General features: G+C 45.6%; 1 protein-coding gene and 1 long non-coding RNA gene across 2 annotated transcripts in view; one reads left to right on the top strand and one right to left on the bottom strand.

The window, feature by feature from the left end:
• LOC123001713 (uncharacterized) overlaps window positions 1–412 on the bottom strand; it is a 340,673-nt gene extending 340,261 nt beyond the window's left edge. Inside the window, exon 1 of the long non-coding RNA XR_006410904.3 lies at window positions 317–412. This is a non-coding gene — a long non-coding RNA (uncharacterized LOC123001713). The remainder of the gene's footprint in view (window positions 1–316) is intronic.
• Window positions 413–1,756: 1,344 nt separating this feature from the next.
• On the top strand, window positions 1,757–6,644 carry ID4 (inhibitor of DNA binding 4). The gene is made up of 3 exons (XM_026511568.4): window positions 1,757–2,624; window positions 3,007–3,065; window positions 3,642–6,644. Exons 1-2 carry the CDS (start codon window positions 2,184–2,186, stop codon window positions 3,049–3,051), a joined length of 486 nt encoding a protein of 161 aa, XP_026367353.1. The 5' UTR covers window positions 1,757–2,183; the 3' UTR covers window positions 3,052–3,065; window positions 3,642–6,644.
• The last annotated feature ends 4,647 nt before the right edge of the window (window positions 6,645–11,291 follow it).

Genomic DNA, 11,291 nt, shown 5'->3' on the forward strand with positions numbered 1-11,291 from the left:
TTCTAATTTAAAAATATATAAAACTACGCTTGTTTTTAGAAGATAGTCTTCTTTGAGGTTTTACAATTCTCCTGTTCTTGATAGGGGTGTATGCAGACCATCTAAGTATGCACGTTAAGGAAGTGAGAATGTCCCTCGTTTCCAAACAATTAGTAGAGGCAGTAATGTGTTTTAGGAGAGAGGAGGGTTGTGGCATCTTCCTGTGAAACCAGCATTCAATAGTTACTCCTCATTTCATCAGGAAAAAAGAATGTGCTCTGGGGAACTAGTAATGCAATAGTTATAAAATACCCACGTGGCCAAACAAAGTACCTACCTGCCTGATGCACGTACTTCAGTTCTAGGCGGGGAGGGAGAGCTTCCTTGCAGAGAGTATCAGGAAGAGGTGAGGTCCATCTCTCTCTCTCTTAATGATCTATAAAAATGAAGGCACCAATCTATATCATGCACACAAATGGAAATTCCTGAGTTAACTCATCTCCTAGCTTGTCTAAAGGTGGGAGGTTTGCAGGGTGAAGGCACTCAAAATTCATATCCTCAATGACCAGAGAGTCTTTATGCTCATTTCTCAACCAAAGGGCTCAATTTTTCCTTGAGGAGTACACACAAGGTCCTATCAAAGTTCATTGTGCAATTTCGTTTGAACCCTTGTAGGACAGCTTTTCTTTTAGAAACCACAGAAACGTCGTTAATGAACAGACTTTTCTGCAGGGTGTGGCCCAAGCAGGACTCTGGGAACTGGAAGTGTGAATTTTAATGCTTTGCTGCAAAACGAGACTCTGAACATTCTTAGCATTTTATTTAAAGCGGGGTACGCTAACACGTGAGGCGGTGCGTTAATGGCCTACATTAAGTTACAGGTATGAATTTTACATAAAACGGATTAATATTATATGTCATGGTGGAATTTTAAATACTCCGTGCCCATGCATTTTTAATATTTACGTGCCCTCATTAAGTGCTTTGAGGCAACTGCATTTCTTGAGCCCACTTGCGCATCTAGATGGGTAAAAGAAAAACCCTACGACGTTTTTGATTTGTAAGTCCCTTCACCAAATATCTGCGTTCGGCACTCTTTTCCTTTTTTTTTTTTTTTCCTAAGCTTTAACCTTTTTAAAAAAGAAAACGGAACGGCTGCACATTCCATTCCATCATTATGATTTCGGCGATTGTGAAAAGGCGAATAATGAAACGGGGAGGGAAAATACAGAAGAGAACGAACGTGCCTTCCTGAGCAGCGTCCTTCTTAAGGCACTGGAATCCCAGGGCTGGAGTGACCGGTGGCGGAGGGTCCCTGGTCGCCGCGCTGGGATCCTCGAGCAGGGCCCAGCGCTCCCTCAGCAGCCTAAGCGGGGGGGAGAGTGGATTCCAGCCGCACATTCCCGCAGTTCTTCACAGGAACTTCTCCCTCTCTTTTCCCCTCCCTAGGGCACACACCAGCCTGGCCCGACTCCCACTCAGCTCTCTTTTCTCAGAACCCCGACCCACAGCGTTGACGGAATGGAGTGTCCTTCCCATTGGCCCGAGCGTCATTCCCTGAGGTGGCACCGTCCGCCCGATTGGCTGGCCACTCCCGACCCCCCGCCCACCCGTCCGCTCGGGTTGCCCGGCTCCCCGCCCCCCAGCGCCGCCCGGAGCCTCCGCCCTCGCCGCCTCCCTCCGCGCACCCGCCCGCGCGCCCAGCCCGGCTCCGCTCGGCTCTCGCGGCGACCCCGCCAGCGTGCTGGCCCCGCCCCCGGGGCGCGCGGCTCTATAAATACAGCTGCGCGGCTGGCGGGGCGAGAGCGTAGGGGAGGCGCGCCTGTGAGTGGGTCTGGCTGTGGGGAAACCTGCCGGTAGGGGAGCGCGGCGGCGGCGGCCGGGCTGTAGTCGGAGCTCCGAAGGGAGTGACGAGGGAACGCGGTGGGCTGCTTTCCTTCCGGTGCTCTTGATTTTTCTTGCCTTTTGGTCCCGGCCGAGTGTCGCCCACTGAGCAGAGATCCCCTCGCAAAACCCGGAGCGACCCTGCCGTCAATTCCTGGGCGCGGGATCCCCGGGAGCTTCGCGGTGCCCCGAGCGCGGACCGAGCGCGCCGGGCGCGAAGGCAAGGGGAGCGGAGCCGGCCGCGGGCGGGGGCCCGGAGCTTGCCTTCCTCCCTCGCTCGCCCCAGCGGGTCCGCTCGCGCAGGGCGCAGGGCGCGCGCGATGAAGGCGGTGAGCCCGGTGCGCCCCTCGGGCCGCAAGGCGCCGTCGGGCTGCGGCGGTGGGGAGCTGGCTCTGCGCTGCCTGGCTGAGCACGGCCACAGCCTGGGTGGCTCGGCGGCCGCGGCGGCCGCGGCGGCGGCAGCGCGCTGCAAGGCGGCGGAGGCGGCGGCCGACGAGCCGGCGCTGTGCCTGCAGTGCGATATGAACGACTGCTACAGCCGCCTGCGGAGGCTGGTGCCCACCATCCCGCCCAACAAGAAAGTCAGCAAAGTGGAGATCCTGCAGCACGTTATCGACTACATCCTGGACCTGCAGCTGGCGCTGGAGACGCACCCGGCTCTGCTGAGGCAGCCGCCGCCGCCGGCGCCACCGCACCACCCAGCCGGGACCTGTCCGGCAGCGCCGCCGCGGACCCCGCTCACGGCACTCAACACCGACCCGGTGAGAGGCCAGATGCCGGCCCGGGGCGGACGCCGCGGGGGGCCGGGAGGGCGGTGGCGGGGTGGCCGGACGCCACCGGGCAGGGGTGGCGGGGGAGTGACAGCACCCCCTCCTTCTCCGGGCGCCCGGGGCCACCAGCGGCAGGCTCCGCGCGGCGAGCGCAGGTCCCAGTGAACGCGCGGGGCGGGACTGGGGCTCTGCGCATCCTGGGTTGTCTAGTCCAGCCTGCGCCTGGGGTGGGGTTGGGGGAGTCCCCCAGGGCTGCAGACTGGGGTAAGAGTGCCGGCGCGCCTGCCTGGTTTCCGAGAACGAATCCAGGACCGTGCCGAGTGCGACGTTTGTGCCTGCTAACCTTTGCCTTGGTGTTCCGTTGCTGTTCCAGGCCGGCGCGGTGAACAAGCAGGGCGACAGCATTCTGTGCCGCTGAGCCGCTCTGTCCAGGTGAGCGCGCGTTTCCCTTCTCCAGTGGCGGGTCACCAGAGACGCCCGTCCCCAGGGGCTTCCGGTGCCAGGCACCGCAGTGTTCTGTGCCCCTAAGCATTTCTGAGGGCAGATCCCAATGAGATGGACACCCCCTTTCCGTGCCATCCTACTTCGCTTTAGTAACTGGGGGTTCACTCTAAATGGAGACGGGTCAGCAGCTCCTGTCCCCGTCGTCCCCGCCACGCCACCCCCGTGCCTTTCCCATGACCAGCGGGCTCTGCCTTCCTCCCCACCGAGGGAGGGCACCCTCGTGGGCGTATAAACCGCCCGATGTGCAACCCTCCCACCCCCCGCGCCGTCTGACACCCACAAAGTGGGATTCGGGCAGGGCCTGGGAGTGGATCCCCAATCCGGGCTTCCCGGGAGCCAGCAGCTGCCTGCTGGTCGCCTGGCCGGCCGCGGGCTGCGGGTGTTGTCTGACCTGGTGGTTTGTTTTGGGTTGTTGATCAAGCATGTCTTGAGTTTGGTCGGTGGCGCCAGTTAGTCTACAGCGGGAAGGTTCACACACCCCCTCTATTCATTCCTCTTCCACAGGTGTGCGGCCGCCTGAGCCTGAGCCAGGAGCACTAGAAAGGGAGGGGGAAAGAGCAGAAGTTAGAGAAAAAGCCACCCGAGGAAAGGAGGAAAAAAAAAAATCAGCAAATTCTAGAAACGTTTCATTCGTCATTCCAAGAGAGAGAGAGAGGGGGGAAAGAAAAATACAACTTTCATCCTTTTTTTTTTTTTGCACGTTCATAAACATTCTGCATATGTATTCTCTTTTGTCTCTTCATTTATAATCGCTGTGAAATGTACATTTCTGTGTTTTTGGAGGTGCAGTTAAACTTTTAAGCTTAAGTGTGACAGGACTGATAAATAGAAGATCCAGAGTAAATCAACTTTAGAAGCCTACTTTGTGACCAAGGAGCTCAATTTTTGTTTTGAAGCTTTACTAATATAAAAGAGCATTGTAGATATTTTTTTTTGACATCTATTGTTTAAAATAGATGATTATAACGGGGCAGGGAACTTTCTTTTCCCTGCAAGAATGTTACATATTGTATAGATAACTGAGTGACATTTCATACCATGTATATATAGAGATGTTCTATAAGTGTGAGAAAGTATATGCTTTAATAGACTACTGTAATTATAAGATATTTTTAATTAAATATTTTTTGTAAATATTATGTGTGTGTTTTTTTTAATCTATGGGAATATTTCTTTTGGAAAATTATTTTTCAGCTCCATTGCAGAGCTCTTGATATCTTGAATGTCTTTTCTGTTTGGCCTAGCTTTTAATTTGTTTTTGTTTTATCCAGTGTCGTGTAGACTCGGAAGTAATAGTTATAGCTCGTGGTCCTGCATGACTGCATGAGATGTTTAATCACAAAATAAACTTGTTCTGAGTCCATTCAAATGTGTTTTCTTTAACCTAGATTGAAATCTTTGTATTTGAAGCATACATGTTGGAAATACACTTTATCAGTTTTTAAGTACAAGGTTCGATAGTGTAATATATAAAGAGTAAGTGTTTGCTTTTTTGTTTTTTAACTGAGGTCAAGATGGATTCTGAATGGTTTTGCATATGGGATGGGGAAATGCTTGGATCCTTAAGGAGTTTATGAAATCTACTGTTTTATCAAAGTGAAAAAAATGCTTATCATTCTTCATTTTACACTAAAGCTTAGTGTCACTACGTTTCATGTCTGTACAGATGATTTAAATCATAGAAATGACAAATGTTCTCTGCTTGCTACCAAAGGACAAACTCTCAGAAATGAACACTTTCTGCTTTCCTTCCTCCAAAGAATATTAATAGGCAACAGTGGGAGAAAAAAAACAAGGCATAATGGCAAATCCTTCAAGCAGGGATAAAAGTCGATCTTCAAACATTAACTTAAGTAGACCAAAAATTCTGATGACCGCATCTAGATTATTTTTTTATAAAAATGATTTTCACTATAGCTATGTTAGTTACTGCTAAACTACTGTCCGATCTCTTGTGATGTGTAACTTTTACATGTGAATATTAAAGTAGATTTATCTGTCTTGTACTGTGATTTCTGGTCTCGTTTCTTCCAAAACCCTTATTTTTTAAGATTTTCTTTTCTCTTTAACGAAGTCACTGTTTTCTAGGTTGATAGGACCATCAGGGCCTGTGAACATTATGCATTTAATGCGATCAGTACTTTGCACACCAGTTAGATGGAATTTTTAGAGTGAGAGAATTAAGTAGGATTTAATTGGGTGCTTTGTAAATAGTTAGTCAACTGTGTGTGTAACGTGGTCTGTTTGATTTTTAAAAGGAAAGGATTTGTTTCAGATTATACAAGAATAAAAGTATTATAGGCCCAAGGGACTTTTTATGAGGTCAAAGTCAAATATTTATATAAATATGAAATCTCGTGGTCCCTAGTAGTCTGTTTAAGTGGCAACTATGAACCTAACAAAGTTAATGCTAGTAGGTTCAAATAAATTGAAAGGCTTAGAAATCTGTCCTATCCCCAGCATGTTATCCCCCCAGCTTTGACATTTCACCGGTCTTTGGTATTTTTAGAATTTGATATATTTGATGTTGAGCCTTATAAAGTCAAAGGACTGCTTGTTTAGATGAGGTTTATTTTTATTTTTTATATTATTCATTCTCGTCACCCATCAAGAGAAAAACAGAAAAACATTGCTGGAATTCCAAATCTGAAGACTTCGAACGATAGCGTTCTTTGTTATTAAATAAAGGGGACAATTCCTTCTTTTTCCTTGGCAGTTTAATTTCAGTAGGAAGCAAGTCACATGTTTACTGTTGGTTGGACTTAGGCATCCTCCAGGCCTGACTGCCGAATCCTACCTAAGCTGTTAGGTACAGTTTAAATTTATAGTGGGAGATAACGAACCTTAAAACAAATGGTTAAATATTTTTGTTTCTGAAGATGGAAGTTGCTCCTTGGTTAATTTTAGATTTGGGGCATGAAAAGCCACTGAAAGGGAAAAAAAGTGTTATGGACGTTGCATTTTAGGGACTTGGCATTTTCCCCTTGGACACTTGCATAGTTTGGATATCTCTAAAGACACTGCCATTATTTTTTTCAATTATATAGAGTTGTATAAGATATTACATTCTATTGTATTGGCTGTGACCTAACCAAGCAACCAGACAACAAAACATTTCAAGTCATTTATCTAGTCCTAATTATTCAGATCTTTGGTTTAACAGATGAAATGTCCTGCCTTCTCTCTTAGTTTACCTACTTTTCATTGTATAGGGACAAGCGAAGAGAATGAAGCATTTAAAACCTTCCAAGGAATAAAAAAGTACCCCACACTGGGATATCATTTCTAAATCGGTTATAAAATCCTGAACATCTCAGACATTTTATGTTAAAGGAATGGAAAAAAAAAAACCTTTTCGTTTCAATGAACTAATGTACTTTGATACTGTATAAATCTTATGTTGATTGTCAAGCTCTAACTGGATTTTTAAAACTTTAAAAAATTTTGACCCCCATAATCTATCGTATTAAATGCCTCCTATAAAAATAAATCTTCACTGAGCAAAGGGGTCTCAAGTTTGTGGGTTTTAATTGACTTCTACTGAGTTATGCAATTTTTCATTATCAAGAATGGGTCTCTTGATGGATCACCTCAATTATTTACAGTGTTTCTTACCCTGTGATGAAAAATGTGGCTTAAAAATGGTGATATGAACGGAAAGAAAAATCTAGTTTGAATGCTAGGCAAAGCTTGTCTACTCTTTGCTGTCTGCCAGGATAGGAAGCAATAATCCTAAACCAGGCAGCAGAACGATGTCCAGGGAAACTAGACCCCCTCCCACACAGACACGTACACAGAAGGTAAATAATGTAGAGAGAAAGAAATTATTCACAGTAGTACAGAGCCAAATAAAATGGGTTCTGCCTTTCTAGCGGGGGGCACTTTAATTACATATATGTTAATCAGCCCAGATAGCCCTTGGGTTTCAACGGGGCCAAACGTCAAATCCTCCAGGCTTATAAGGAGGGAAAACCTTCCCTTTCCTGCTTTGCAAATCCAGGAAATTCATCTGCACACCTCAGAGTTCATCTTAACAGGGCTGCCCTCAGTAGGTATTCTTCAGACCCAGATGATTTCTTTCAATTACGACCCATGATGTTTTGCTGAAATATGAATTGTATTAATTAGAACCATTGCCCAAGAGGTGTTACGATTGTAATGTTACCTAGCCCTACCTTGAGCATTGGCCCAATCGATACTTTAAAAGAACTAATTCGTTCAAGGGAGACACACCGCCGTCATAGATACTTCATTGAATATGCTCTCAAATTTTCAATGGCTTTTTAAAAGTGAGTCTTGGGTTCAAGTGCGGCCTTCATACTGATTCATATCCTCATTGCTCTAAAAACTTTTGCCTAGGTGCTAAAACTCAGGCCTGAGCCACGTTGCCAAAGGTTTTCTACACTCACCTAAGCAAAGCAATTCACTAGTAGACTGCCGAAGCCGGTTCCGTCGTTTATAAGTCTCCACAGTAAATTCACACACGGGATATGAAAAAGGAGCTGTAGAAATTTGAAGTTAATTTGAAAAGCCCCTCTGAGTCCATCAAAGTAAACACACCAGTTTCTGGGGAAAGAAGAACAAACCGTGTTCCCTGTATTCGAGGAGCTAAAATGTAACTAAAGAGGAATTGAATTTAAAATGTTTAAATAGAGGGAAGCAAGACCAATGTTCTACGCCAATCCACTTGATTCTGAATTTTTCCTAATAAGAAATCTCACACGTTAGAAAGGAATTTTCTAAGAGACTAATTCCATAATCATTGGCAAAATATGCAAATTCCTGGTGAAACTAGACACCCTTATTTAAGGTTTCTCAATTTTTTATGATATAAAGTGTGTATTAGCAAGTTAAGCATGTGTATGAAGTTCACATTTCGAAATCTTCTCTTGCAAAGTTTAATTTCCAATGGAAATATTGGCGTCTACATACAGTCCTCCTGCAAATTCATATTTTAGAATGTTTCTTAAATTTTATTTAAATATTTGATTAAAGGTTTTAAATATTTTCTTAAATATTTTAAGCATTTTCTTAAATATTTACTATTTCTTCCACAAACTGTGGCAGTCAATTGAGAGACTGTAGTTGTGTGTATGTCTGTGTGTGTTTACCTAAAAATAGTTATTGAACATACAGAACAATATTTTTCGAAAAGGAGCTGCACTTTAAAAAAAATAACAGCCGTCTTAACCTTTTTCCATTTTCTCTCCACTGTAATTCCTCAATTGAAGAGTTCCATAAAAATGCACTCCCCATTTTTTTGGATGGCTATAAGTCAATCCTGTTAAGTTTAAGCATAAAGCAGGATGGAATATAAAGAACAAGTAAATCAAATGTCATGTTTTTCATACCCTAGAATTTGGTTGAAATTCATAAGTAATCTGAAGAAAAAAAAGAGAAAAGAAAAGAAAAAAGAAAAATAAAGAAAAGAAAAGAAAAAAAGAGGGACAATGTCCCTGTATGTCAAACTCACAGAAAGCCCAGGAAACAGATCTAAACTTGTAGACATGAATTTGACACCTTATTTCAGCAAGAATTCTTAGAAACACTTTGCACACATGCCAACCCTGAGCGCATAGCTTAGTTAAAACTAGGTAGGCTCCTTGACGTAGAAGGCTCTGTGTGATTCTTATTTGCCTGTCCCTCAGGGCCTAACCAGGGCCTTGCAAAGTACTTTTTGACCTGAATGAAGACTGTCCCCCTAGGAGAGTCTCTTGATAGTGACCTCGATTGTTCCTTTGTGGCCTTTTATCCACACTGAATCACATCTGAGCTTCAGACCATTGGATCTAACCGCCTTCTGGTCCTCTCTACCTCCGAAGCACAGTAGATTTGAAACAAGATTTTATGGTCTCCCCCAAAACCTGCCACTCTTTCCAGATTCCTTCTTGTCTCAGTCAGTTCGGGCTGCTGTAACAAAGCAGCCATGAACCTGGTGGCTTAAACAACAAACATTTATTTCTCACAGTTCTGGAGGCTAGGAAGTTCCAGGTCAAGGTGCCAGCGAATTAAGTTCCCAGAAGTCACTACCGCTGCCGGCTGAGCACAGCAAGTCCCATGCTCCCTTCAGATCCCCAAAGTCACACCTGGTACGTGGCCTCCTCCTCGGAGCTGCACCGTAAGTGGCAAAAAGAACCCGGGGCTGAGCAAGGTGCTCTTCCGGCCCCAGGACCTGGATGGAAGGATTCTTCGAATGTCATGTCCCAGCCATCCTTTCTCTCCTCCACTTCTGGCTGGCCTCAAGCACGCATTCTATGCCTCCGCCATAACTAAGGTCTTTCTTGTCCTGTACATGCTAGACAGCAAACCATGCTTCTCTCCCCTGTCTTGACAATGTAAGATTGATTTCCCGAGAGTTAAGAAGAGAGCAGACTCAGGAAAGATACACATGGAACATGGAATGTGGGTCTGGGGGAGGGGCACCTGCCCAGCCAGCCAAACCAGCTAACTTGCCCATCTGTGGGTAAGGGTTAACCTGTCCACTTCCAAAATGACGTGTTCTTTCGTGTTTCCCTTCCTTTGCAAATAGTGTTACCCCCTGCCTGGATCCCTTGACCCCCATTCTCAGTCTGGGCTGCTGTTAAACTCCTTACCATCCCTCGACTGTCACCATTTCTGCAAAAATTATATGATGCTTCTCTTCCTCACCCTCAAAACAGCCACCCCCCCCAACGCTATAGTGTAATTATTTTCACATGTCTGTGTTCCCTGTAGATCCCTGACCCTCCAGGGATTCCAGACCACAAAGTACCAGAAGAACATTCCTGTAATTCTCTGTGCCAGCAAATCTAGCAAATTCTTTGCAACTCAAAATTGCGGTTGAGGGGTTTTCATTATCTTTTAAAAGCCTTTGGCTGCCTAAAACATGAAAAATAGATAAGCTGTGTGTTCTTGAGAATGAGGGAGTGTGGTCAGCCTTGGGCCAAGAGATTTGGAAGGAGACACTGAGAAGGAGAGGAGCGAGGCAGAGCGATTCCATATCCTGAAGAAAGAAATATGACTGACCCAAGTTGGGGTGAGTCAACAAAGACACCTCAGTGCCAGAGATGAAAATGTGGGGCAAGGAGGGATGACTCCAGGGGTAGAGGCTGGGATGGGTCTGGGGTGGAAGCAGTAGGCACGGGGCACTCCGGAAGATTGTATGATCAGGTCTCCGCAGATGTGCCTCAGGTCTCTGTTCTCATAGACCAGGGAAGAGGCATGGAATAGATCAGCCACAGTGAATGCAGTGAATCCGCATGTGTCAGTTCTGAAAGGGCGAGGCTTGCTGCACGAAAGGGAAAACCTTTAGGGAGGAAAGTTTCATTTCCACTCCTATGAGCTGGGGCCCTAGAAGTAGAATCGGATGATTAGTAACCTGGAATATGTCTGGTTAACATGCCTCTCATTTTCCAGTGAAGAAGACCACAGCCTGAAGGGTGGAGTGGTGGAGTCGACCTAGAAGCTGGTTCCTCTCTCTCTAATCCAGGGCCACGAACTCAGCATGGATGGATTCTATTTCAGTTTACTCTTACTTAAGTGGTTTATCTCAGTCTATATTCTAATCTACAACTTGCCTCGTGTTCTGCCCTAAGAAGCTGGGGTTCAAATCTCAAGCAAATAACCATTAAATATAGCACCGTTCTGGCTGCCTTTTAAAATAAAAAACAGAGGTGATATACTTTTTGTTTTTTTAAGATTTTATTTATTTATGAGAAAGAGAGAGAGCGAGCAAGAGTGAGCACAAGCAGGGAGAAGGGCAAAGGGAGAAGCAGACTCCCCACTTAGTCTTGGGCTCGATCCCAAGACCCAGAGATCATGACCTGAGCCTAAAGCAGATGCTTAACCGACTGAACCACCCAGGCGCCCTGGTAATGTACTTTTATAAAAGTATCAAGTATTTCAAAGTTGGTTGACAAAGGAGCAGAGTCCATTCTATGGAGAGAGGATAGTCTTTTCTACAGATGATGCTGGAATGATTAGACCTCCACCCACAAAAAATGAACTTTGACCAAGACCTTAGACCTTTCAAAGAGATTGACTCAGAATGGATCTGAGACTCAAATGTAAGTACAAAAGTGTAAAACTTCTAGAGGAAAACAGGAGAAAATCTATGTGACTTTGGGTCTGGTGATGAATTTTTAGATACGGCACCAGAAGCATGAAAGAATTTCA

The sequence above is a fragment of the Ursus arctos genome, unplaced genomic scaffold (assembly GCF_023065955.2).
Source record: "Ursus arctos isolate Adak ecotype North America unplaced genomic scaffold, UrsArc2.0 scaffold_31, whole genome shotgun sequence".
NCBI lineage: Eukaryota > Metazoa > Chordata > Mammalia > Carnivora > Ursidae > Ursus > Ursus arctos.